Here is a 25,980-nt window from a genome sequence, read left to right as displayed (position 1 = left end):
AGCACACCAACCCAGTAGCCACCTTGGAAGACTCCATTAATACCCACAAGACTGACTGTAGGCCACCATCACACACCTGAGACCTGTGGGAGGACACGGCAGAGAGTGAGGGACGCTGGCACTGGGGACTGAGGTCAGTTTGCTGAGGGTAGGGTTGATTTCACAAGGACCACAGCTGGCACTTCCCAAGGGGACAGCTTGCAGCTTATTGGGCCAAAGATAGCACTTGGTGGTCTCAGATGTCTTTTCCAACCTAACTGATTGTGGGATTAGCCCTGCCATGATGAGCTCCAGGCAGCAAATCCAGACAGATGCAGGCAGGAGAGCCAGGCCCTCAGCCAAGCCCTCTGTGCCCTTCCCAGCTGGAGGAGCCTGGAAGGGAAACAGGAGGTCCCTGACCCTCCATCCTCACCACCCACTGTGGCTCTTGGGCTGGTGGACCTGTTTCAAGGGGTTTGCTCATCTCCCCTTCCCAAAAGCATCTCTGCTCACATTTTATCTGGAAACATTGGCACATTGCATATTTTGGAAGAACCATTGGTTCCCAAAGCCTCGCTACTCCCTATTTTTATCTGCTGGGCCTAAAATAGCCAGTGAATTCTTTATGAATCCAAGTCTGGGGCCAGCTGCAGCTGGGGCTGGGCCTCATGCCCTCCCAGCTGAGTGACCTCCAGGGCTGCAGATGCCAGGCAGATGGGCAGAGCAGTCACGTGTGAGCATGGGCAGCTGATGCCAGAGCTTTGGATCCATTGGCATTTCTCTACAAGCGGATGTGGAAGCAGGAGGCTTCCCAGCAGGGATTGTTTCTGGCTAGGGTGGTCCAGGCAGGCTGGGATTGCAGGGCAAGCAGTGCTCAGTGTCCACCAAGGCTCTTTTCCCTCTTCTGTGTGAGTCCCCTTTGTTTATTTATCCACAAAGGCTGAAGTTATTTGCAGAGCGTATCTTGCAAGGCTTTTTCCATCCGAAGGGGTCCCAGATGGAATGGGATCATCCCTCCCTCCTGCCGGGCAGCTGGGTGCTTGGTAAGGCTGTGCTTCTTGTTTTGGCACCCCCACCACCCTGGGCTGCCTGGATAGCTTTCCTTAAGGTTTAATGAGGTGATGGTGTCAGGGCTGCCTTTTCCATCCCAGCACCCCCCTCTGGCATGGTGCCATTCCCTCCTGCCCCAGGACATGTGGGAAAGTGAATGGTGGCACAGACATCCCTTTCTGGGGACAAGGAGGGCAACTGGACTTGGGATGTCTGCTGGAAAGTGGCCGCCCACCCTGAGCTGCTGGAGAGCCTGGGAGTCCCAGTGGGGAAGCTCAGGGCAGAGGTGGAGTTGGTCCCCAGGTGGCCCAGGAGGATGGGACAGCGGCACTCACCCGGCATTCAGCAGAACTGACGGGACTTCCAGCCCTGAGAACCAGCCTCGGAGGGAGGGAGCCAGCGCATCTGCCAAGGCAAGGAGGACACAAGGTGAGAGAGGGGGGCTGGCTGCCCACCCTGGCAACATCAGGCTGTGGCTGGGCTCCCTTTTGCTGGCTTTTCCCAGCTTTTCCCAGGAACAGGGTGGAGGGAGGTTGGAACAGCAGTACAGCCATCCCAGCTCCAATTCCAACAGTAACACTGAGGCACAGCCCCTGGCATGGCTGCTTCCAGCAGGATGGAGCTGGGACAGCAGCACCATGGTCCCACTGAGCAGGAGTGAGCTCATCCTTCTCAGCTCCTGCAAAGCCCGCTTGAAACAGGGTGGAAAACATCAGATGCCAAAATTTGGCATGCAGACGCTCAGTGCTCTGCCAGATCACTCCAAGCCAGCCCCACTGTCCATCCTGCAGTTCCTGGTCCCGATGCTGTCTGCAGGATCCAGCAAAGCAGCTCCAGTTTGGATGGTGGCACCAGTCTCCAGCCCCCACCCAGCAAAGCCACAACCCCAGCAGCTGCACAGGAGGATGGGAAGGTGCCACCAGCACCCTCCCCAGCAGGCTGATATTTCACATCAGGTAATATTGCTTCTGTCTAACATCAGGTCTCAGCCTGGGTTTTCCCAAGGGACCCTCAGAGCTTCTGTATGCCTGTTTCCTTGGCTGTGCGCTTCCCTGAGCAGGGCAGGTGCTGCCTGTTAGCAGTTATTTGACAAGGCAAGTACATAGCTGCAATAATATTTACTAACACTCTTCCTATGAACAGCAGGGCCCAGAAAGCTGGAGTTTCATCCAAAGGCTGCACATGGTTTGCACACTGAGCACCTTTCATCACCCTTCTGCTCAAACCAGCCTCTGGCTGCTCCAGCTCTCAGTGATGGTGGCTCTGGATAACCTGGCTCAATCCTGGTGGGCCAAGGCCAAAAGCCTTTTGGATGCAGTTTATCTGGCAAATCTGTTTCCATGTGCTTGTTGCCTCCTGTTCATCGCTGAGCTGGAGCTCACAGCAAGGAGCAAAAGCCAGGGTGCTGCCCAGCATGGATGCTGAGGAGGTAGCTGCCCTTTCCCCCTTGTGGCAGGGGTCCTTTGCCAGCATCCCCATGATGCTGCAAGGCTGGCACTGCAAAGAAATCCTCTTCCTCCGCCATTTCCATCTCTCCTCCTCTTTCCCCCGCTCCTCTCCCAGGCGGATGGTTAATTTTTAACAGCCCATGCTGCCATTGGGGGCCAGCAGCAGCCGGCAGAAAGCGCTTGTGACGAGGCAGCTCCTCGTCAATAAAAGATGGACCCTCCATTTGTGCTTCACTTCCCTCTCCTCCCCGTGAGAGCTGCTTGCCTTCACACCCCATGAGCAGCACATCCATGAGCAGCATCCCAGCCGTGCTGCAGGGGCAGCCAGGGGTTCTGGAGGCCCCCTCTCACACTGGCAGCCGGATGGTTCAGTGCCATGGGCATGGTCCAGACCCTGGGAGCATCCCCAGCTCTCCCTCCTCCCTCACCACCTGCCCCACCACAGGTACCAGCAAAAGTAGGAAGGCAGAGAGAGGAGTCTGGGGAAAAACAGGAACCCCTGCCAGTGTTCTGCTCCATTTGGGAGCTGTCCCTAACTCTCGGGGAGCGGGGAGTGAGTGCCTGTGAGCCGGGCAGAGTTAGTGGTGCAGTGAGCACCGAGGGGAAGGAGGGGGCCAGGGCAGGAGGGAGGGTGAGCAGTGGAGGTGGATGGTTGGAATTACCTGGGCGTGCAGCGAAGCGGGGTAGGTGAAAGCAGGAGGAGGTAGAGCAGGTGCTAATTCCGCTGGGTACAGAGGGTACGGCCCCCACACTTCAGGGCTACTGGGGTAAAGTGCAGGCACTGTGAGCTCATCTGCAAGAGAAGAAGAGGGAGAGTTAATGGTGACCAGAGGGCTGTGACCCTCACTGCATCCTTCCTTCTCCCCTTGATGCAGGAGCAGAGCTGCCCCTGGAAAACTGTGAGATGCCACCACTGAGAGCTGGCTCACAAAACTAAAACAGCATTCTCCCGCTGGGATAACATGAGGTGAGAAATGCTATGGGGCTGGGGATGTCACTCAGAGAGCTGGGGCTGGGCTCCTTGTCTCCACGAGGTTTAGTAAAACCAGGGATTCAGCAGAGGAGAGTGTGTAGCTCATGCCTGTGTGCAACAGCAGGGTGAGGAGCCAGAGTCTGCACGAGAGAAGCTCTTCCAGAAGCGTCAACAGGCATGGAGCACTCACAGCAGGGCATTGCCAAGGTCTCTCCTGAGACCTCACCCTGCTGGCTGTCACCTGTGCCAGGTCCTCTCCTTTGGGAGCCCCCAGCACGTGCCACCGCACAGCAAGCAGGTACCAATGCTTCCAATGGCACCTGGTATTCCCCTTGGCCACCCCCTCACGATGTCCTCCCTCCTTCCAGTTCCAATATCCCTGGTGCCTGCCAGCCCGAGCCCTGCTGGCAGTGCAGGGGGTACTCACAGGGCTCCCGGGCGATGAACTGAGGTACAGCAGTGGGGAGAGGGGTGCTGGGATTTGGGGTGCCCACCAGCTTGTTCTTGGCCATCTTGGTGTTGGCCTTGGCAAATTCCAGCCGCAGCGTCTGGGGGATCTCAGGGTCGAAGCGGATGCCCTGCGGAAGGGAGGGAAGGAGGGAAGGAGGGAAGGAGGCGCAGCGGGTGGGCGAGCACCGCCGCGTGCCGGCCCCGCAGCAAAAATAACTCCCCGTTATTTATGGGTTTTTTTCAACTTGCAGCCCTGAAATGAGCTAATTTGCCGGGCCCCGAGGCGGCTCACATTCCTCCGGCATCTTTAGCATCGGCACCATATTTGGCAGTCGGCATCCCGCAAGGCCGAGCTCTTATCCAGAGGGATTAGTGGAGCCAAAAAAAAAAAGTTTTACGTTGAAAATGAAGAGAAGGAAGAAAACAACCCCGAACCAAAATGCAGGGAGAGCTGGGTAGGAATTGGAGAACCAGCTCCACACAGCTCTGCCTGTGATTATTTTCAGGTAATTTCACAAGTTGCTAAAAGAAAGTGAAATTTGTTTTTTCTTTTGCAGACTTAGCTGGGATTTTTCCTGCTGAATAAACAGGGAATACTCTTTCTCATTTGCATCTAAGGCTCAGGTCCTGAATGTTCAAGCCCTCCTGGATGGCCCTGAGAAAGGTGAGAGTGACACAGCCCCCCAGGAGGGAGGATGCAGCTGAGAAACAAGATTGTCTGGAGAGATTGGGTTGCCATGGGGCTGGCTGGCATGGGAGGTGCACATCCTAGCAATGGAGGAATTCAGAGAGTCTCTGGGGACAGGGAAGCAAGGGGAAAATGGAGCAATGGAATGGCTGAGCCAGGCACACTCACGTTCAGCGCGTTCTTGGCTGCCTCCGCCTCGGAGCGGCTGTCGAAGCTGACGAAGCCCACGGGCTGTGGAGGAAGGACAGGAGCCATCAGTCAGGTTCCTGGGTAGCCCAGAGGAGAGCCCCTCACCCCAGGGAATGGTGGGATGGTTACACCATGTGGGGCAGGGCAGCTCCTACCTGCTTGGAGGTGAGTTTGATGAGCGACCCTTCGTACCCCTGCAAGGAAAGGATTAAAAAAGGTTTTTGGTGGAGATCCCCACAATTAAATACTAGTAACTGAATAAACTGACTGAATTAGACTTCAGTGGGTTCCCAGATGGTGGGATGATGGGTTCCCAAGTGGTCTGGGGCCATGGGGCTGGGGCAGAGGCCAAACCCATGCTTTCAGCCCCCCTTTCCCTCCCCAGAGTGATACCTTAAAGGGTCTGAAGAGCAGGTAAAGTTCCCGGGGCTTGATATCCAGAGGCAACCCGCTGACAAAGAGTGTCCTCACCTGGAAAAGAAGAAAGGTTCCTGGGGACCCTCTCTTGTCCCTAACTTGGGGATACACCACGCTCCCTCTAGCCGGAGGGACAATGCCAGCCCAAGGGGAGCAGACAAAAGCCTTAAGCCAATGTGCTGGTGTTGCATCACACTTGAGTGATGCTGAGGTTTTGGGAGGGGTGGCCCTATCCTTCATGTGGCCATGGAGGAAGTTGCTAAGGCCCCATGGAAAGGTAGCAGGGACCTGTCCTCACCCCAGCAGTTCTCTCCAGGTTAAAAAGCTCACAGAATCCCAGCACCTTTCTACCCTGTCTGGCCAACAGGATTTCTCCCATCATCCCAAGCAGATCCTGGACAATGCCTGTTGTCTCAGTTTAATTGCAGCAGCTCATTAAGGACTGGGAGAAGCAAACACGAGCTCTTCCTCCTGGAGGAAAAGCCCTGGTTTAGAGGGGGCTGGATTTAAACAACTTGTGCCTGGTTTGTAAAAGTCACCTTTTTGGGGGTTTTAACCCTTTTTAGGTGGATCTAATGTTTATCGTGGTGCAGCGTCCTCAAAGCTGGGATGTTTGGTAGAAATTCTGCTCCCACCACCCTGAGGGGGGATGTGGGGCTCCTCCAGGATGGGCAAACCCTGTGCTGGGATGGTTTTGCTTTACAACCAGCTTGTAACCGGGAGAGCAGTGTGGGGAACTGAATCTGTTGTTCCTCTCCTCATCCCCAAAATCTCATCCTAACACTTTGGGCTGTTGAAGGGGAAAACCTCCATGTATTTTATTTCATTTTTTTTGTCCAGGCACCCTGCCTGCCCCATTCCCTGGGAAAGAGACATGGGAAACAGCCAGAAACAGCCACCCCAGGCCTATTCTTTGCTGACATTTCTTCTTTCTCCTGCAGATAAGCTATCTCCCCCATCTCCCAGCCTGGGAGCAGCAAACATTCCTGCTTTGTGGAACAAAACCTCTGGCTGACCTATATCTATTAAATAACAAAAGGTACTCAGCTGTTTGCACACAGCCCTTGTGTCAACAGCCCCGGTGATACCCATCCTGGGTACCAGCATTATTATCACCATCATCACCATCATCCCTGCGGGTACCAGCATCCAGGCTGGATGAGATCAGCAGAGAAGGGGTGTCCTCACCCCTTCCTGAGCCAGGGCTACTAGCCTGTCCCCTCTATTGGGACCATCCCCCAGAGCTCCTCAGGGGACCCCTGCCAGCTTTCTGCGTGTCTGCTGGGACCAGGGAGTGATGGAGCATCCCACAGTGTTCAGTGCTGCCCCGTCCCCCAGTGGAGACATTGCCCCAGTTTCTCCTGGCAGGGGCTAGGGAGGGATTCACCTGGAGGATCTCCCCTTGTGTCCATGAAATTCAACCTAAAGAAAACAACCTTTTCCTTTCCTAGGGTGAAAAATACTGGCTTTCACACAGGTCCTCCTGAGCACGGCTGCTGTTCAGGGAATCCCAGGGAATCGGCTCTCCAGACACATGCACCCTCCCAGGTGGGTTTACATCCTGAGCATCCCTGCAGGGTGTCCTCTGTCTCCCTCATCGCTGGAGCCATCCCTGGAGCCATCCCTGGCTTCCTGCCTCTCCTCTCCCTGGGGAGCTTCAGGAAACATCAGGGACCAGTGGGAGGGAGTGGGGAACCCGCTGCCAGTTTGCATCCCTGAAATCCAAACCATGCATGCCCAAGCCTGCCAGGCCATTTGTCCCCAAAGCCACGTGGGAGAGAGACAGAGATGAAAGATCCCAAGGAGCCCTCCGAAATTCAGCCCCACAGAGGAAGGGCTTCTCCTCTGTAATGACTTTGTTTTCTTTGCAAGTTCAAATGCGGGTCGGCCAAGTTTGAATCTGCAAAATTATACAGTGGCAAGAGGGAGAAGGGCTCTAAAGGATCCCCCAGCTGGATTCCAGCCCCAAAAGGGTTTTTGGGGCCCAGGGCAGGGGATGGGTACGAGCTCCTGGGTGCTCCCCATCTGCGCCCCACAAATGCACCCAGCCCCAGGGATGTTGGAGTAGGTCCTACATGAACAGCATCCTTTTGCTGGGTAACGAGCAGGTGGGATGGCAGAGCAAGGGAGCATCCTTGGGGATAATCCCAGCAGGCTGCACAGATGCCCTTTTGCCAAGGGAAAGATTCTAGACAGAAATATTGCTCCTGCCCTTAAATGGAAGGGGAGCTTTGGCCCACAGGGAGGTAGTCCAGGTTTTTTTGTGCTGAAATCCCAGGGATTCAGTCCCCATCCTCTAACAGAAACACTCCTAGGGCAAAATCCTTGCCTGAGGGAAAAAAAAAAAAAAACTTATCAGAGAAATGGCCAGGCAGCAGGCACATATCTGTTCTTCCACAGGGAAGAATTACTCCTTCAGAGAGGTGGATCAAGCACAGCATCTGCTCCCAAGGATGTCATGGGACAGGGCCAGACTGACAGCTCTCCAGCAAGGATTAAAGGGCACTGGAGCATGGGATTCCCCCAGCCTAAACCCCACCGTATTTTTGGACAGCCTGAGCTGTTTCAGTTCTGCTGTATGAACATCTTTCAGTTTCTGTTTGGTGGAGCATTTCTCCATCTCTCCTTCTTCCTGGGGTGAAACCAAAGATTTTTTAAAAGTCAGCATGCCAATGTTTGCTCCAGGAGGAGCTCAAAGGTGACCACCTTGACTTCCTTCCATGGGGATGGCAGCTGTGGGAATGCTCCAAGTCCCTTTCCACACTACTCCTCTTCTCCTGCTGCTGCACCCCACAGCTCCCAAATTTCTCAGGGCTGCTGGATCCTACCTATGTTGCCTCACTCCTGTTATGTCCCCTCCTGGCTTTTTGTTTTTCCTGCAGGAAGTCTGCCCTTCGTCTGTGCTACTCTCCTCTTCCTTGGAAATCATCTCCATCCCATGCCTGGCCTGTCCCCTCTCACCTTTGCATCCCACATCCCAGTCTGTTGTCCCTGAAATCCTGCATCTCATCTTGGGTCAGTTTAAGGGATGCTGGAAAGGATCTGTGGAGGTTAGGGCCGAGGACATGCAAGGAGAGACAAAGATCTGGGCCAGGAGGTGACTGGGGTCTCAAGAGCATGGATCAAGGATGACCCCAGCATGGAGAGGTCCATGATGGAGCACCAGCAGCCCTCCTCCTCCTCTTCCTCACATGAAGCCACAAGCTAGGTTTGTCTCCTGCAGGTAAGGAGGCACTAGGGGGGCATTTGCTTGGCTTGGACACCCATCACACAGCAGTGCCCAGAGGGATCCCAGAGGAATCCCAGCACCATCCTGGTTCCCTGTCCTGCCCTGTCCTGCCCAGACCAGCCCCGGTAAACGTTAACAGGCCGTGGGGAGGCGGGAGGCGTCCGGGTGATTCATCCACGAGGCATTTAATCGCCTCCTTCAGCCCAGCTCCCATCCCTCGTCCTTCCGTCCGTGCGTGCGCCCCTTCCAGCGGGGCTCGCTTTAATGCTCCACCAGCCGATGATCCGCCTGACTGCCCGCCGCCCCGCCGGGGAGGCACCGGATCCGGCGGCAGCGGGAGGGCAATGCCACGGGGCTGCCATCGAGCCGTGCAGCCGGGCCGGCAGGGCTTCCCTCCCATTCCCGGCAAAGCGGGGCGCCGCCTCCCCTGCGGCTGCGGGGTGCCCTCCCGCCCCGCCGGGATTAGTCCTGGCATAAATAGTCTCTTGGCTAATGGAGCGTCTTCCTCGGCTGGGTTTAGATTGCCGGGCTGTGTGTACGCATGCCTTGAGCCCGCAAAACTCCCCGACATAAACAAGGCTGAGACCGAGGGATGCCGGTTCCTCCGCCCGGGGGATGCGGGAGGAGCGGCGCACGTCTCCGGCCTCTCCACCCGCAGCCGCTTTGCTGGAAAATCGCGGTTCTCTCACGTCCGGTGAAGGACGGGAGCAGAGAAACAGCCCTTGGGGAAAAGCGAGTCCAGAGCTGCCGGGGCTGGAACGAGGAAGCGGCAGAGGAAAAGGCAGTGAGCAGCCAAGGGAGCAGATGGGGGATTGCAACAGAGCGGAGGAGCGGCGGGATCAGGCGCGGGTCACACTCGTCCCTGTCCCGCCTGGAGCTGGCTTCCAAACCCTCCGGACCCCGCGCTTTAAGGAGGAAAGGAAGCAGGAGCACGGGGGGATGCAACACAGGGGCCACGGGGGCAGGTTTTATCCACTCGCTGGGCACATTCCCGCTGGGAAGTATCCCTAGGGTCCCCTCCCCATGGCACAGCTCCCCCGGGATGAGGGATCTGGCATGGGATGGGGACGAGGGCCTCGAGCCGGGCTCTCCGCAGCCACTCCGCTACCAAATAAGGCCTCCGCCGAGCCTTTCACATGCCGTTCTCGCCCGGCCAGAGTGACGTGACCGCCTTCCCAAATTGTTCTGGCTCCTCCGTGGGGAAGCCCCTGGCCCACAGCTCCCCTGCACCGGGGGGAGGGGGGGGGCCACGAGGGTGACGGGGAAGCCACCCGGCGTGCCAGGGGGGAGCGGGCATGAAGTGGGGGCTTCTCCCACCTGGCAGCACCCTGAGTGACCTCTCCCTCTCCTCTTCTGAGGGAACAGGAGGCTGGAAGGCAAGCACTGGGAGGGGGGAGGTGAGGCACAGTAGCTGGACAACCCTTTCCCTGCACTTGAGCAAATAGGACAGCACCGGCTCCTCCAGCCTGGGCTGGAACAAGTCCTGCAGGGAAAATACCTGCTTGGCACCGGAGCAGCGCGGCTGGCAGGGAGGAGCGGGCATCGCCCACCTCGTGTGTCCCCGGCACCTCCCAGCCGTCCCCTCCGGGTGCTCCCCATGTCCGGCATCACCGGGTCAGGGGGTCCCCAAGGATCAGCAGAGCACCAGCCAGCCCCGGGCCCTCTGGATCCGGCGGGAGCGGAGCGAGGGCTGCCCTGGTTTTGCCCGGTGCACGGTTCCATGCTTTTGAAAAGGCAACAGGCCTCCATGGGTGTCACCCTCTGCCATGCCCAACAGAGCCGCAGCATCATCTCCCACACACCCCGCAAGGCCTCCAGGGGAAAGAACTCCCCGTTTTTGAGGAATCTTTGGGAAGTTTGAAGCCAGAGCCACCTCTGGAATTAAGCAAATGAAGGCAGGCGGCAGCGGGCGGTAGAGCTGAGGTGATCGATCCCAGCGTTGGCCACCAAGCAGGGAGCTCAGCAGGGAGCTGCTGGAGCAGCCCAGCCGGGTGGAGGCTAAGGAAGAGGAGGAGGCGATCTCAGATCGGAATCTTCCCGCTCTCACCCTCACAAAGTCCAAATTCCCATCTCAAGGTCACGGGCAAAACCAGGAACTTTGCGGCTGGAATGAAGAAAACCAGCTCTCACCGTGGTGGGGTGTGGGGTTGGTCTCCCGTGGGGATTGGAGCGTTTCGGACATTTTTGGGGTGAGACCCGTGGGAAAGAGATGCGCGGCCGCTGGATGCACGGTACCCACGGGCACCGGCAGCACCAGGCACCGGCAGCGGGACCGGGGGGAGCCTGGTTTATCCCCCACGCCCAGCGGGGCGATCCGTGTCTCGCGTGGGGCTCCCCGCGCTCGCAGGTTCCCTCCGGCGAGGCGGAGGGGCGCTTGCGGCGAGCCCCAGGGGGATGCGGGCGGAGAATAGAAGCGTCCCGGGGAGCGGGGATGCGGTCCCGCCACTCGTCCATGTCCCCCCTGCGGCAGCCTCAGGTACCGGGAGCCGGCGGGAGCCCCACGGCGCGGACCCCCCCATCCCGCGGGTGTGCGTGGGCACCCGAGGACGGCAGCTCCCGGGAACCGCGGGTGGGGAAGGGGAAGCCGGACCCCCTCCGCCCCAAATCCCCGTGCGTGTGTCCCCCCGGTACCTCCTCCTCGGGCAGGCTGGTGTCGGCGGGGCCGCCCTCCCTGTCGGCGGGGACGCTGCTCATGGTGCGACCGGCCAGGCTCCTCGTCCCGCCGGCGGCAGCCGCGTCCGGGCGGGCGGCGCTGGGGGCTGGTCCCGGCGGCGGCGGGGGGGCCGGGGCGGGGCGGGGCGGCCGGGGAGGGACGGGGCGGGGGCGCGGCGGAGCGGCGGGGACGGACCGGGCCGGGCCGCGGGGGGATCGAGGAGTACAGGGATACGGGAGGAGGGCCATGGGAACGCGGGACGCAGGGCCGAGGACATGGGACACAGTGCCGGGAACACAAAGCTGGGGCCACAAGACACGGAGTTGGGAGTACAGGACAATGCTGGAGAGATGGAAGGCAGTCTGGGACATGGGGATACAAGGCTGGGGACACGGGGAGCAAGAATGGGGAGAGGGACACAGCCTCAGGGACATGGGACACGGGCTGGGGTATAGGAGAGGCCTGGGCAGAGGGGACACAGTCCTGGGGACACTGGCACAAGGTTAAGGATACGGAACACCAGGCTGGGGATATGGGGCACAGTCCCAGGCACATGAATGCATCACGGCTGTGGGGCAGAGGAGGGGACAGGGCTGGGGACACCCAATGTAGGGCTGGGGGCGGTAGAAGGACTAGCAGGGGCTCGTCACCCCAACCAGCCCCATCAGGGGGCTCAACCCCTCCCTGCCCAGCCCGGGGACTGCACTTAGGCTTCATGCCTAGGCTGGGCTTTTGCTGAGCCTGGCATTCGTTCTGGAGCTCGGTTTTGGGTCGTTCCAGCCCTGCTCAGTCCCCGGGCTCCCCGCAGGGCTGTGCTCCCCCCGCAGCAGCAGCGTGACGGAGACCCTGGGGTGGGGACCAGCGGCTGTGTCCAGCCCAGGCGCCACCTGGTCACAGTGCCCGGGGCCGCAGGTGCAGGTGACACCGAGGACATCCTGCCCGGGACACAGGGCTCCTTCCCAACGAGCGCTTAAGGTCACCGCGTGCCTTTCTGCGCCTCAGCAGCCGAAACAGCCCTGGGGCACCTGCCCGCCTGTCCTGCCGGCTGCCCAGGGGACACAGCCCGGCCACCCACAGGTTGGTTTGCAGCCTGCCCGCAGCAGCGATTCACAGGGCAGAAGCTCTTGAGCCTTGAGGGAGGGAGGTGGAAATGAGCTGCACCAGATGGATTTGGGGGAGTGGGAAGTGTCTGGCTACAAGGGCAGCTGACCCCAGAGGGAATCTAGAGCACAGGGATTGATGTAGTCACCCAGATCTGCTAGAGCCTCTGGCTTTTGGAGTAGGATTTCAGCGAGGGGAGAAACAGAATAAGAATTTAGAGATGTGTTTAACTCCCTTTGTTTTCCCCCTCCACAGGCATCTGCACAAAAAGCTCTGGCTGGACAGCGGGTGGGACAATCCTCACAACCCTTATTTGGACTCAGCTTTGGGGAAGAGCTGCAGCTCCCCAGCAGCGCTGGAACCCAGGTTAGAATCACAAACCAGAAAAAGGGGAGGTTTGGATTTTTTTGTACCCATGAAAGTAGACTTGGGGAGAAAATCCAATTTGCTCCAGGAGGTATTACACTGCTTCCTTGCCTTGAAACCCCCAATCCCAAAACCCTATATCCACCAAAATTTGGGCTCCTCTGTGGTAGTTGCTCATCCTCTACCCTCTTTCTCTCTTTCCTGCAGGAATTTCTGCTGAATCGATGTCCATCTGAGCTGGGACACAACGCTGGACTGTGTCACACAGGGACAGAAGGGGAAGTTGTGAACAGCTGGGCACTCTGGTGGGACAGCTGGGAATCACAGTGAGTCCCCAGACTCCAGTGGAACGAGTGGACAAGGTTCAGCTCCGCCCTGGGTCCTCCGGGAGGGAACCCGAGCAGGAGCAGCCTCTGGGGAAATGGGTGGAGGGCGGCACCGAGTGCGTACAGCCTTTCCCACCCCAGGGCCCTCGTGGATCCGGGATGCGGGGCCGGGACCCCCGTGGAGCGCGGGGTCACACCGCCCTCTGCCGGCGCGACGGGACAGGTGGCACTGGGGCTGTCCCCGCCCCGCCAGCGCCTGTGTGACCCAGGCACAGCACCCCGCACAGTCCAAGGGCTGCGGTTCCCTCGGACACAGGAACAGGAGGTATTTTATTCCCGAAACAGAGCACGAACAGTAGAGTTAATGCATGAGAGACAACAGACTCAATGCAGGTCGGAGATTCCCGGTGGAAGATAAATAAATGACACAAAGAAGGAAGAAATGTTTTGATGGAATGAGGGATGTAGAGACCGTACACTTCCCGGAGTGTGTAGTGATTCCCAGGCACTGGAACATGAGGCGGGTGCTCAGCTCTTGACAGGGGTGGACGCGGTCTTCATGGTCTTCTTCAGGTGGTGGTAGTTGGGCAGGATCTTCATGAGGAAATCCAGCTGCAGCGTCTGGGGCTGGAAAGGGAGGGCAGGGGAGGTGAGGGCACAGCCGAGGGGGACAGGAGGTGGCAGCCAGCGTGTCCCCATGCCCCCCACACCCACCTGAGGCCGCTCGGTCTGCACGCGGCGCAGGCAGTCGGCGCCGTAGATGACGGTGTTCTCCGGGATCACCTCGTAGGTGTTCACGTTGCAGCAGGCCCCGATGATGCAGCCGCTCGTCAGGATCACGTTCCTGCCTACAAACGCTGCCAGGGAGAGCAGAGGGAGGAGTCTCTGTGAGAGCTGTCCCCACAGCATTTACAGCAGGGCCAAAGGCACGGAGCCCACAGTTACCTTTGGATTCTATGACGTTGTTGTCTCCCACCTTCATCGCTTGGGAATCTACAGGTCTGTGTTAAGTAAAATTGTAACAGGCTTTGCTTTTTTTCAACAGGTGAAAAACCCTGATGCCATTTTCAAAGCACCACCCAGCCATGGGCTATCTAAACCCTGACAGAGCCCCAGAGATGTCTCCCCCCCGTGGAGAGATCCAGAAGCACAATGTGCCAGATGGTTTGTCACTGCACAGCCAGGATACAGCACCCAACCTCAAAAACATTGTTGGTGCCAATGACCATGGGCTTGGGCTCCACATCTTCACTCTCTGGGGTTATATTTTCTGGGTACCTGCGGGAAGGAAGAACAGATTTCCACATCTGAGATAAACAATGACAGTGCTCTGTGTGGCAGCTCAACTTCGTGACAGATTGAAGCCACAGATATCCCACCCAACTGAGCTGAACTGTCAGAATTTTGAGACTGCTTTGGATTAGGATTCGTCTACTCTGTCAGCTTGAGAAGGATTTAGAAAGGGACGTAGAAACCATCCAGTATCTGAAGGGGGCCTTCAAGGAAGCTGGAGAGGGACTCTGTCAGGAACTGGAGCGACAGAACAACGAGTATTGGGCACGGAGTTAAAGAGGAGATAAATTAGGCTACATAAAGGAAAGAAAACCTTTACTGTGATGGGACTAACACACTGGAATAGGTTCCCCAAGGCAACAGTGGCTGCCCCAACCCTTGAAGTGTCCAAGGCCAGGCTGGAGTGGCCTTGTGACTCTGTGGCTTCCCCCCATGCCATAGTGCCACACATGTACACAAAAGCACGACCTCTGGTGATTTTTTTTTTTAACAAACTCTACCTCCCCAGGTTTTTTAAGCCCCCCCAGGGAGTCGCACGGACCCGTTGATGATGAGCGCCTGCTCCTCGATCAGGTTCCCCTCTCCGATGACGATAGGCCCCGCCTCGGCGATGATGCGGGCCTTGGGGTGGATCACGGTCCGGGGCCCTGGGGGAACAGCCCGCTGTCACCCCGCGCCCGCCCCGGCGGAACGGACGGGGCCGGAGCCGGAGCTGGAGCCGGAGCTGGAGCCGGAGCCGAGGCCGCGCCGGGGGACAGGCCCTTACCGATGGTCACGTCCCCGCGGATCTCGCTCTCCACGCACACCACGGCGCCCGGCGCGATCTTCACGCTGCGGGGAGCGATGGGGCGGTCACCGGGGGATCCGCCCACGAACCGGGAGGGGACGCCGCGTGCCGGGGTGGCCGTGGCAGGGGGATCGGGGAGGGACCGGGAGGGATCGCGGCGGGAGCGGCACTCACTCACCTCTTCTGCGCCTTCTCCGCCATGGCGGCGGCCAGCGGCGCCTGCGCGGGGCGGGGCCCCGGGGCTGCGCGGGCCGGCCCGGCCCAGGCCGCTCCCCCGGGAACCCCGGGACCGCCCCAGGTGAGGAAAGCGGCTCAGAAAGGGGCTCGGCTGAGGCGGGCACCGGGACAGAGAGAGCGAGTCCCGTGTTCAGGGGCTCAGAGAGCGTCCTGCGTGTTCATGCTTGAGAAGCAGACACCGAGTCCCCCAAAAGAGCACCGGGCTCTTTTGGCCCGCTTTAGGGTACTGAAATAAATAAATAATTAAATAAATAAGGCTTTTTTTTTTTTTTTTGCCCCTCAGAAGTGGAGACAAAGTTGTATGTTTTTCGGGGGAGTTCCCAGTCCCGCGATGTTGGCACTTAAGTGGAGCCAGCCCCACGCGGGCAGTGTCAGGGCAGTGAAACAAACAAATCAGCAAACTGCAACCCCTGCAAGCAGCCTGTTCTTCATCGTATGCCTCTGCCTGGCTCCTTTCCTGCTCCTGCCCCTCAAAAATAACAAATAGTAAACAGTAAATGAAGCCTTTCACTGAGAGCCTCCCTCCTCTGGGGGTGCTGCACAGGACGCGTGGTTCTCTTCTGTCCAGGTTATCCGTGCTATGAAAGTCACACTCTCAGGTCCAGGAGGGAGCAGGAACTCGACTGTGCCACCCTGCCCCGCACCAGCAGCGATGCCGCGGCCGTGCGCAGGAGGACCAAGCTCCCCACCATCACCAGGACAGAAGTAGAAACTCACAGGTTCTCTATCAATGGCCACTTCTACAACCACGAGGTAGGAAATTTTAGGCTTGGCTTTGTCACCCGCCCCCCTCCCTCCCGCCAGGCCCCGCCCCCTCCCCAGACCCCCTTCTCCGGAGGGGGATCCCCTCCTAGTGAGGGGGCCCCTGTTACTCGGACCCCCCACCCCAGGACCCCCCTAGTGTGATGTAGGGACAGCCGGAGCCCCGGCGGTGTGGGGCGCTGTGTTGAACTGCAATGGGGGGACCCGCAGAGCGGCTCCGGTCCCGTGTGGGGACCCCAGCGAGGGCGGGGGCGCCGGGCTCCGGCCCTCAGGGCTTTATTATTGCCCGGCACCCCGAGCCCCGCGGCTGCGAGGGAAGGGGGAGAGGGGAGGACGGGAAGACAGGAGAGATGGGGGTGGTGAGTGAGGACGGGGAGGGAGAGGGGTCGGAGTGAGGAGGGAAGCGGGAGAGGAAGGGAAAGGCCGTGGGGGCAGAAGAGCGACGGTGGAGCGAGGAGGAATAGGAGGGAGTAGCGGGGAAGGGACAGGACGGGATCAAGTAGGGGGGGTCGGGTTTGGGAGGAGAGGAAAGGAGCGTTTCAGGGGGAGAGGGAAGGGGGAGAAAGAAAGGGAATACGCGGAGAAGGAAGCAGGGGTAGAGGGACAGAAGGGGAGGCCGAAGCCTCCGCGCCTTACCTGCGGAGCCCGCACAGGGAGCTTCCGTCCGCACCGTGCTCTGAGTGAGCAAATGGCGGCCGAGGTGATTTCCGGGGTCTAAATCGCCTGGGCCCCGCCCCGCGCAGCCGCCCTGTGGCCCCGCACACCTGAGCTGGCCCCGCCCTGCACACCTGAGCTGGTACTGCCTCTGGTACCGCCCCTGTTACTGCCTGGCCCCGCCCCCTTCACCGCCCGGCTCCGCCCCTGGCACCGCCCCATGTTCTGTCAGGTCCCGCCCCTGGTCTCGCCCCCTGTGCCCTCAGGCTCCGCTTCCTGCGTCGTCCGGCCCCGCCCCCCGCACCGCTGTCCCCCGGCCACGCGGGGGCGCCGCGCTCGCACCGCGCTCCGTGTCCGCCAGAGGGCGCCCTGCGGGGTCCCAGCCCTACACGGCGGCTCCGCGCCCGCACCGGGGAACGGCCGCGATCCCGCAGCCGGCAGCGCCCCGTGCCCGCGGCCATCCTGGGCCCGAAACCGATCCCCGGCCCGGTGCCGCTTGGATCCGCCCGACGGGGGAGAGGCGGCACGGCCCGGCACAACCCAGATCTGCCCCCCAACCCTAACGCGGTGGCGGTGGCCCCGCCGCAGCGCCCCCTGCTCGCGCTCCATGGCCCCGCCCCTCGCACCTGTGCCGGCCCCGCCCCCCTGTCCCCCCCCGGTCCCGGTGCCGTGCGAGCCCCGCCCGACGGCTGCTCCCCCCGGGGACCGCTCGGAGCCCGGGGCGCTGAGACGGGGCCGTGACCGTGGCCCGGAGTGCGGGGGCCGAGCGCCGCCTGGGTCTGCCGGGGGTCTCGGGCGGTGCCGCCTCTCCCCCGTCGGCATCGGAACGGGATCGGTATGGGGCGGGAGGAGCCGCTCCGGGCCGGCGTTGGGACCGAACCTGACACCGCCGCTCCCGCCCCGGAGGAGCGGCGGGGAACCGGGGCGGACAGCGGCAGCCGTTCCCCGGTACAGACGAGGAACCGCGGCCAGGACCGGGCCCGGGGCGGGGGCTCCGCCCGGCACCGTGTGCTCGGGGGTCCGCCCGGCCCGTGGGCGCCGCCCCCCAGCTGCCCCGGCCGTGACATGAAAGTTTGATAAGGAAGAGTTAATTGAGGAGAGGAGGCCATTCCATGAGTCGCTAATCATTTATTTTCAACTTTCACACATAAACCATCAAGAACAGGACGTGGTTATCTCCTGCATCGGCACGATTTGATCCCGAGCTGCAACTCACTGTCAGTGCAGATCCCTGGGAGAAAAATCCGGGATCTTCCATAAAAACCAGCTCTATCTTCATCCCAAGGGATGCGGTCTGAGAGGGAACATCCGGCCTCAGGGGGAGTGCAGAGTATGTGTGGAGGCTGGGTGGATTTGGGGGTCAGGGGTCTGTCCTGGTTTAGGGCAAATCTGGGAGGGAATCTCCAAAAGGGGGCCTCTCCAGAAAGCAAACCCACATGGCCCCTCCCCCCAGGTGGTTCGGGAAGAATTCCTTGGAGAGAAGTGGAAAGAACCTGTTTATTTAACTGGCACAGCACCCCCCGGCACACAAAATGAACAATACTGGGTGACACCACTCTTTCACTGCTCTGAAAAAGATGACAAATTCAGAAAGTCTCTCTCTGGGTGGTCGCTCTGTTCTCAGTCCCTCCGGTGCTGGGGCAGCTGCTGCAGCCACAGGGTGCAAACTCTCAGTGTTCCCAGGTCCCAGTCCAGAGCAGGTTCAAGTAGGTCCAACAAAAGGAAAGGAGAAAGAGTCCAGGGAAAATTTGGACTGTTTAGCTAAACTAGCTAATGAGCAGAAGCAAGAGCAAGCAGAAGCAAAGCAGAAGCAAGAGCGAGAGCAAAGCGAAAGGCAAAAGCAGCACCATGTACTGCCCCGTCTCGGGGTCTCGCCAGCCGTGGGGGAGCAGCTGATAGGAAACCAAAACAAAACTTGCACCCTTCAGAGCCATTCTTGAAGGCACAGAGCATGATATCCAGCATAAACAGAACACAGAGATGGGGATACAAGCATCATAGCGTCACCCTAGGACAGGGTCTCACTGCAGCAGTTGGATCTCCATCCCTCCCTCTTTGCTTCCTTCTCATCAATTGCCCAGGCAGGACTAGTGAGGATCACTTCAGCTGGATCTTCTCCTCTTCCTCGGCTTCTCTTAGGACCCTAGAGGATGATAAGATGCTGAATTGTCATTTTTCTAGGGACAAAGGGAAAGCTGCACTGTTGGGAGCCCGCACAGAGCTCTACAACACTCCCAGCAAAAGTCTGGCAAGGGGCTGCAAAGCAGAGACCCCAACCCAGCAGTGGCAGGAATGAAACCTGAGGTGCACCCTGGAGCTGAGCTTCCAAGGATAACAACCTTGGCATTGCCCAGCAGCACCAACGGGTTTGGGGTGCTGACATCCCAAAAAAAGTGTGTCTCCTTCCTGAGGATCAGACAGTATCCTAAGCACACAGGGCTTTCCACTCATGGGGTGCACGGAGTGTTTTCCTCCTCTTGTTGCCTGTGTTCATCCCAGCATCCCTCACAGATCCCGAGGTTTCAGGGCCATCCATCCCTCTTTGTCCAAGTTAATAATTCAAACTGTCTGGATCTCTGAGGCCCGGGCAGCCAGGCCCCAGGGGGCAGGCCAAGGATGCTGCTTGCCCTCTGGGGTTAATCATTCTCCCAGCTGCTGACCCTGCGTCCATAAAAACCCCGGCATGGGACTCCCGGTGCCGCTTCCCGGCAGGAGGAGGAGAGCCAGCTCCAGCATGAGGGCAGCCCTGGCCCTGCTGCCGCTCTTGGCTGCTGCACAAGCCTTACACCGAGGTAAGGGAGGTGATCGTGGGTCTCTGCTGGCCCTGGGATGAGGGACACGGGGATGGGGCCTCAATTCCAGAGGTTTGCAGTGGCCTCCCCTCTCCCAGCCTGCAGCCAAAGCACTGGGCAGGAGCAGAGAGGGAAGGGAAAGGCCGGGAGGATCGGTTGGGATCCAGGATGCCACTGTGGGCTGGTGCTGGAGGAGGTGGGATGGGGAGAGGACAGAGCCACCGGGACTGGCGTTTTCCTTTCTAAAGGAAAAGAGGATTTCCTGACCCCCCCTTGGGGAGCACCATTCCTGTGGAAAACTCACCTCTTGGTAGGATCGATGCTCTGCCATCCTTTGCTGCCTTCTCAGCTCCACAGGGAATCCCCCAGCTGCCAAAACCCACCTAGACTTTACCTCTCCCACACGGCTTTGTACAAGCGAACACAAATGCCACAAGCTGGGACTGGGAGCCGATGTTCCTGCTGGCAAAGAGACACAACTTTTCCATGGCTTCTCCTGTTCTGGAACCCCCTGCCTTCACCCTGTTCTTCCCTTGCCACCAGAGGGATGTGACCCTCAGAGTGATGGCCCAAAGTCCGGGTTTTGGCGAGGTGACCCTGCCCCAGGCTGCAATCCCAGGGAACACCGGGATCAGTGTTTACCCTGCTGCTGCCAAGGTCTGGCCCCACAGAGTCTGGAGGGAATCGATCCTGTTTTTCCAGGGAGGGCAGCACTGCTGGGAATGTTTTCACTCCTGGCTGCCCCGTGGACCTGGCCCCAGATGGTTTCCCAGCCCTTATGGTTTCCAGGCCCTGCCAGAAAATCCAACCCCATGTATTCCATACTCCAAACCTGCCATATAATTTACCTGTAGCTCTCCCAGCTCCAGAGAGGGTTTTCTCCCTGCCCCTTTCCCTGGCTGCAGAGCTGGAGCAGCAGCCTGGACACCAGGTGTGCTTCTCCCAGCCTGGCTGTGACAACATCTCCCCAGGGACCACCTGGAAAAAGTGGTGGAAAAATTGGAAAAAGAAGTAATGGAGTGAAAAAAATGAACAAACCCCAAGTGAATAAAGCAGCGTGTTCCGTGGTGACTGAGCATTCCTTGCTCCTTACTCACAATTCCTCCTTCTGCACTTTCAGGGAAAGCTTATGTCCGGGAGAAGGTCTGCCAGGAGTACAAGATCCTGGGCAAGGAGAACTTCAGAACCCTGTAGGTACCTCCTGCTGCTGGTGCCCTCCTAGGAGCCCTGACACCTGAGCCAGGAACAGAAAACAGTAAATAAAAATCATGGAAATGGGCAGATGGATTCAATCCATCAAAAAGGGGAGATGCAATTCAACCCCTGAGCTCTGATTGCTTTTAGCAGGAGAAAATTTGATTCCTTGTTGAATTCCTCACAAAAATCAATTATGCACCTAAATGATTAAGAATTCTCACAGAGCTGACACACAGTCCCCTGTAAGTGGCAGACCCCAGCCTGGAAGCTGTTCCAGTTCTTTCCTGGCTGTTTTCCAAGGAATATGCTGTGATTTCTCTCTGCACCACGGCCAGCACTGTTAAACCCATTTGGGCAGAACAGTCCTGGGAGGTGATTTCTGATTGAAGATAAAGGCTCACCTGGCTCTCCCTGTCCTTGCTGCCAGAACCATCATTGACACCAGCCGGAAATATTCCAACGGCACCTTCCAGGAGATCGGCCACCTCGTCCAGGAAATCGTCTCCCTGGCCGAGACCTGCTGCGCCGACGGGGCCGATCCCTCCTGCTACGACGCCGGGGTGAGCCTGACCCAAACCATCCAACAGACCCCAAAAATGGGCCATGGGCGATGGCGTGGCCATAACTGCTGTCCCCCTCCCGCAGTCCACGGCGCTGTCGGACAAGTCCTGCGCGGCCGACTCGCCCTTCCCGGCGCACCCCGGCGCGGCGCACTGCTGCGGCCAGCAGGGGCTGGAGCGCAAGCTGTGCCTGGCGGCGCTGCGCCACCCGCCCCAGCCCCTGCCCCGCTTCCTGCAGCCCTCCGACAGCGAGCTCTGCCACGCCTTCCGCCTGGAGCCCCGGGAATTCGCCGACAGGTGAGCCAGGCTGCGCCCGGCCGGGTGCTGGCACCGGCCTGTGGCATGGGCTGACAGCCTGAGGGGGTGCCTGGAGGGGGTTCCCATCCCTGGAGCACCTCAATGCCCCCAAACCCCTCTTACACTCCCGATTCCCTGATCCGGAGGTGCTGGATCTCCTTACCCCGCCTCTGCCGCAGGTTTCTCTATGAGTATGCCAGCAGCTACAGCCAGGCTCCCCTGCCTGTGCTCCTGGCCTCCACTACCACCTTCCTCTCCATGGTCTCCACCTGCTGCATCTCACCCGCACCCACTGCCTGCTTCCTGAAGGAGGTGAGACCCCCATCCTCACTGCCCAGGGAGCCAGGCAAGCACTGTGCCGATTCCCACTCCCATCCTCTATTTGTGGCAGAAACGGGAGAGGAAAACCCTCTCCCTACTCACCCTGACGTCAAATCGGATCTGCTCCCGCTTCTCGGCCTATGGCAAGGACAAAGCCAGCTTCAGGTACAGGGGGAAATGGGCTCTCCATCCTGGGACAGGGTTCCTCTCTCCTGCTGCAGATCCTGTTGGCAGGCAGCATTTAGGAAAACAAGCTTGAATTCTGCTGTGGATCCCTGCAGTTGCCCCGTGCACAGCACAGGCACAGAGCAATCCCTGCGCTCCCCATCCCCTCCCTCCCTTACCCTGCTCAGAGCTGATTCCTGGGAGGGGGATCCAAGCCCCCAGCCCCACTCACCCTGTGCTCCCCAGCTCCCTGACCTCTCTGGCCCAGAAGATTCCCACTGCCTCCTTCGAGGAGCTGCTGCCCCTGGCCGAGGACGCTGCTGAGGTGGCTTGCCAGTGCTGTGACTCCATGGCCGAGGACTGCATGCAGAAGAAGGTAGGGGGGGCTGGAGCCCAGCCCAACGCAGCTCCAGCAGGAGCTCAGGGGGCTGAGGGCTCCTGCACAGGCCCTGCTCCCTCTCTGCAGCTCTTGGAGCACACGGCCAGAGTCTGCTCGGTGCTGTCGGTGCGGGACGAGCGCTTCGCCGCCTGCTGCCAGGGGAAAAACCTGATGGAAAACCACTTCTGCATCCTGGCCATGCCCCCAGCCCCAGCTACAAGGCTGCCAGAGCTACCAGAGCCCACCAACAAGGAGCTGTGTGCCAAGGAAGGGGCTCTCCACACCACCAGGTGAGCGGGACCCACGGCAGCCAGGGGGCAGTCACGGAATAAAACCATTTAAGCTGGAAAAGATCCCTAAAATCACCGAGTCCCACCAGTTCCTGACCCTGTTCCGTGCTTAGGTTATTATGGGGATAACCAGGGGAACATCCTCAATTCCCTCAGGGGAATTGAGTGCCACCAGAGGCAGCACAGAGATGCCAAAAGCGAGCCCCATCCCAGTCCGAGCAGCAGCCACAATGAGAACTCACCTGAGCTGTCCCGTTTCCCACTCCAGATTCCTGTTCGAGGTTGCCCGGAGGCATCCCAACCTCCCCGAGGCCGTCCTCGCCAAGCTCTACGACACCTCCAGGAAACTCCGCGAGGAATGCTGCTCCTCCAAGGACCCCTCTGCCTGCTGGGACAGCAAGGTGAGTGCTGTGGGGGCTCATCCTGTTCCCCCTCATCCCAGTGCCCCCAAATCCCATCCTGGTAACTCCCCCCTCTGCCCCCAGCGCCAGCGGATCGCAGCGGAGCTGTTCCCTTTCCTGACAAAGGCCGAGCAGCTCTGCGGGCAGTTCCACAAGCTGCCTTTCCTTGAGTTCAAGAAGAGGTGAGCCTTTCCCTTCCCTCCACAAAAAACCCACCTGGGTAGCTGGATGCAATCAGAATCCATCCATAATGCTGAGGATGCCGAACCGGGATGCAGCAGGAGCCGCGTGGCTCCTCTTCCCGCTGTAACCGCGCTCCCCATCGCAGGCTGCGGGACAGTCTGGCCCAGTCCGAGCCCAGCTCGGCGCCGCTGGAGCAGCTCCTGGAGCAGCGAGCATCCTTCGCCTCCTCCTGCTGCCTGCCGGACGCTCCGCTGCTCCTCTGCGCTTCCAAGGTAGGCCCGGGCCCCTCCTGCCCCCGCGGGGCCGCAGCTGCTCCGGGGCTGCCCCTCGGCTCTTCCCTCCCTCCCCAGGTCACCTCGGAGCTGGGGGAGCTGTGCCAGGGGGATTCCTGCCTGCTGGGATAGGCTGCCGGCCGCAGGGATCGCTTCTCCAGGGATCGCGCACCGATGGAGCGGCGACACGAGGCGGAGCTCGGGAACACCGGGAACACCGAAGGGAGCATCGGGGAGCTGGGCTGGAGGACGTCCGGCAGATGGGAGGTGTCACCGAGCCCACAGCTTGTGCTCCTGCAGCCAAAATAAAATCAAAAGTGCCCTGCAGCGTGGCTGGAAAGGCTTTGTGCACCCTTGGGGCCGTGGAGAGGGTGGGAGAGGGGTCCAGATTCGCCTCCGCAGGCAGGAACAGGTCCCAGCCCTGATCCTGGGAGATAAAGCTCTAAAAAACTAAGGAAAACCCGGGAAAAGTCTCATCAAATGCCCCTAAAGACAGCAATCTCTGGGTATTGGAGTATCCAGCTACGTGGAAGCGTCGGCACCCAGAGAGGGGCACCCTGGGCACCCCCACCCCCACCTGCCCAGCTGAGCCCTCCCCAGCACAGGGGGGCGGATTTTGGGGGTGCTGCAGGCAAAGAAGCCCCGGGTTGGGATGCAGGAGGATGGCAACGCCAGCCCAGGAAAGCAGGAAAATCCCCCGAGGGCAGATGTGGCAGCTTTGTGTGCAGCAAAGGGAAGGACAAGGGGACACCTGGTGTGCAGAGATGAGCCAGAGCGATAAACCAGAGCCAAACCGAGGAAGAACTCCCTGTTCAAGGCAGCTTGTCCCTTTCCTGGGGAGCACTGGCAGTCCCTGGATCACTGCTCGGTTGCCCTGGAATGTGAGAAACAAGATGGATTTGGCAGGCACCATCCCTGTCCATCTCCTGCCAGGGCCCCTCTTATTGTGGGATACAGACCTGGGCAGAAAGGAGAAACTGGTTTTAGTTTGGTTTTGGCTTTTACTTTTTTCCCCAAGGATCCCACTGGCCTGGGACAGTGCCTGCTGATGCCAAGGCACTGGATCCACACACCACCCTCATGTCACAGCCCTTGGCATCTGTTTTCCAAAATATTAATTGCCAATTATTTCTAATTCTTTCCAATTAATAAGTTGGGTTTCACCTTGTTCTGAAAGTGGGTGACCCACACCTCACTCCTGTGCTCAGGTTTGCATCCTTCACATTCCAGATGTGCAGGGTAAGGGCTGGCAATTCCAGTGACCCTGTGGGATTCCAAGGAAAACTGGGGAAATGCCATGAAGCCAGCCAAGGATATCTCTGCCAGGTGACACCATCACTGCTTATGGGGGGAAAAGCCACCCAAAAATACTCAGCTACTGTTCAAAACAACACAAATAATTATCCTCCTACCAAAACCACCAGATTCCTTGGAAAGTTCAGGCTGCTCCTGCCTGATGCCAGCCAGCAATCCCTGGAATCCCCAGGGATTCCATCCAGTCCTTGCCAGCCTGGGCATAAACCAGTTGGCTTTCCCACTCTGTGTTCTAGCTGGGATTTATATTTGGGGTTTTTATAGCAATTTTCTTTCCCAGCTCTCATTCCTCCTGCCCTTAGCCCAGTGACACAAGGTGGATTCACCTCCTGCCTTTTCATCCCATCGCCTCCCTAACCCATTCCCAAAAATGTAAAGGAAGTAGCAAAGTTCCTGACTTGGTTGTGTGTTTTGTTTTTTTTTAAATTCCCAGCCTTAGTGCTCAGCACAACAATTCCTGTCCAGTCTGTCTGTTCTCCAGGAACTCATCAGGTTAAAGCAGGAATTTGGTGGCAATGCAGGAATTCCAGGGCGGCATCCAGGGAAGCATCACTTCACTACAACCAGGGAATGTGGGGCTGCCATGGGAAAAGCCCAGTGAGGATTACCTAAAGCACTGAATAAAACAGCTCCAACATTCACCTGACCAGTGCTCCATGAAGCCTTATAAACAAACCTGAAAGTGTTTTATCCACCTCTTGAGACCTGCAGGGCTGCTGACTTCCCAGAGCCTGCTTTTCCCAGCCCTTTTGGGCCTGCAGCAGCCCAGCCATCAGCTCCAACCCCCCAAAAAACAGACAGGAAAAAGTCTCATACCTCCTTTTCATTTTATTGGTCTCCCAGACTGTGTACAGCACATTCCCAAAGCAGAAGCAAGCAGTTTTCCTCTTGGCTTGGCTCCCCCCAGGCAGGCCCAGCAAAGCCCGGGGATGAAGAGCCTTTTACAGGAGGGGGAGAGATGAGCTCACACCAGCGCCTCCGGCAGCTGCGTGGAATTGAGGATCCACCTCCCCACCCTGGACCCTGCTGAAGCAGGTGCCCAAAACGATGTCCCCTGGCACCTCAGGGCCGTGCTCCTTGCCTGGGCACGGGGATGACCCCTCCACAGCCCCGTGGCATCGCCTGGGCACCAACACCTCCCAGGGACTGGCGCCGCCGGGATGGTCACCGGGCCCCGGTTGGAGCGGGAGCCGCTCCCGTGCCCGGA

General features: G+C 59.1%; 3 protein-coding genes across 3 annotated transcripts; 1 reads left to right on the top strand and 2 right to left on the bottom strand.

The window, feature by feature from the left end:
* On the bottom strand, window positions 1-11,134 carry RBPMS (RNA binding protein, mRNA processing factor). The gene is made up of 8 exons (XM_058024595.1): window positions 11,055-11,134; window positions 5,171-5,248; window positions 4,933-4,971; window positions 4,757-4,819; window positions 3,878-4,028; window positions 3,140-3,270; window positions 1,365-1,434; window positions 1-83 (listed from the first exon to the last, which is right to left on the bottom strand). The coding sequence occupies exons 1-7, from the start codon at window positions 11,115-11,117 to the stop codon at window positions 1,372-1,374; spliced, it is 588 nt and encodes a 195-aa protein (XP_057880578.1). The 5' UTR covers window positions 11,118-11,134; the 3' UTR covers window positions 1-83; window positions 1,365-1,371.
* A 2,046-nt stretch (window positions 11,135-13,180) lies between these two features.
* Window positions 13,181-15,196, bottom strand: DCTN6 (dynactin subunit 6). The gene is made up of 7 exons (XM_058024494.1): window positions 15,128-15,196; window positions 14,929-14,993; window positions 14,704-14,809; window positions 14,059-14,147; window positions 13,815-13,862; window positions 13,584-13,726; window positions 13,181-13,496 (listed from the first exon to the last, which is right to left on the bottom strand). Exons 1-7 carry the CDS (start codon window positions 15,148-15,150, stop codon window positions 13,398-13,400), a joined length of 573 nt encoding a protein of 190 aa, XP_057880477.1. The 5' UTR covers window positions 15,151-15,196; the 3' UTR covers window positions 13,181-13,397.
* Window positions 15,197-19,285: 4,089 nt separating this feature from the next.
* GC (GC vitamin D binding protein) lies at window positions 19,286-23,786 on the top strand. The gene is made up of 12 exons (XM_058024788.1): window positions 19,286-19,394; window positions 20,515-20,584; window positions 21,019-21,151; window positions 21,237-21,448; window positions 21,628-21,760; window positions 21,840-21,934; window positions 22,181-22,310; window positions 22,401-22,603; window positions 22,872-23,004; window positions 23,089-23,186; window positions 23,333-23,459; window positions 23,538-23,786. Exons 1-12 carry the CDS (start codon window positions 19,286-19,288, stop codon window positions 23,589-23,591), a joined length of 1,497 nt encoding a protein of 498 aa, XP_057880771.1. The 3' UTR covers window positions 23,592-23,786.
* Window positions 23,787-25,980: the final 2,194 nt, after the last annotated feature.

Source organism: Melospiza georgiana, chromosome 5 (assembly GCF_028018845.1).
Source record: "Melospiza georgiana isolate bMelGeo1 chromosome 5, bMelGeo1.pri, whole genome shotgun sequence".
In the NCBI taxonomy this organism is placed as follows: domain Eukaryota; kingdom Metazoa; phylum Chordata; class Aves; order Passeriformes; family Passerellidae; genus Melospiza; species Melospiza georgiana.
This window is presented reverse-complemented; position numbering and strand designations above follow the sequence as displayed.

What these genes read in the sequence shown, in the direction of transcription:
- GC (XM_058024788.1), top strand. Translation starts at nt 19,286, where the DNA reads ATGGGACTCCCGGTGCCGCTTCCCGGCAGGAGGAGGAGAGCCAGCTCC. An exon ending in AAGGAGAACTTCAGAACCCT is followed by an intron (nt 20,585 to 21,018) that starts GTAGGTACCTCC and finishes CCTTGCTGCCAG; the next exon opens with AACCATCATTGACACCAGCC. An exon ending in CTGCCTGCTTCCTGAAGGAG is followed by an intron (nt 21,761 to 21,839) that starts GTGAGACCCCCA and finishes TATTTGTGGCAG; the next exon opens with AAACGGGAGAGGAAAACCCT.
- DCTN6 (XM_058024494.1), bottom strand. Translation starts at nt 15,150, where the DNA reads ATGGCGGAGAAGGCGCAGAAGAG. An exon ending in CCGCGGGGACGTGACCATCG is followed by an intron (nt 14,810 to 14,928) that starts GTAAGGGCCTGT and finishes CTGTTCCCCCAG; the next exon opens with GGCCCCGGACCGTGATCCAC. An exon ending in TGTTTTTGAGGTTGGGTGCT is followed by an intron (nt 13,863 to 14,058) that starts GTATCCTGGCTG and finishes ACAGACCTGTAG; the next exon opens with ATTCCCAAGCGATGAAGGTG.
- RBPMS (XM_058024595.1), bottom strand. Translation starts at nt 11,117, where the DNA reads ATGAGCAGCGTCCCCGCCGACAGGGAGGGCGGCCCCGCCGACACCAGC. An exon ending in CAGCCAAGAACGCGCTGAAC is followed by an intron (nt 4,029 to 4,756) that starts GTGAGTGTGCCT and finishes TCCCTTCCGCAG; the next exon opens with GGCATCCGCTTCGACCCTGA. An exon ending in GTTCATCGCCCGGGAGCCCT is followed by an intron (nt 3,271 to 3,877) that starts GTGAGTACCCCC and finishes CTTCTCTTGCAG; the next exon opens with ATGAGCTCACAGTGCCTGCA.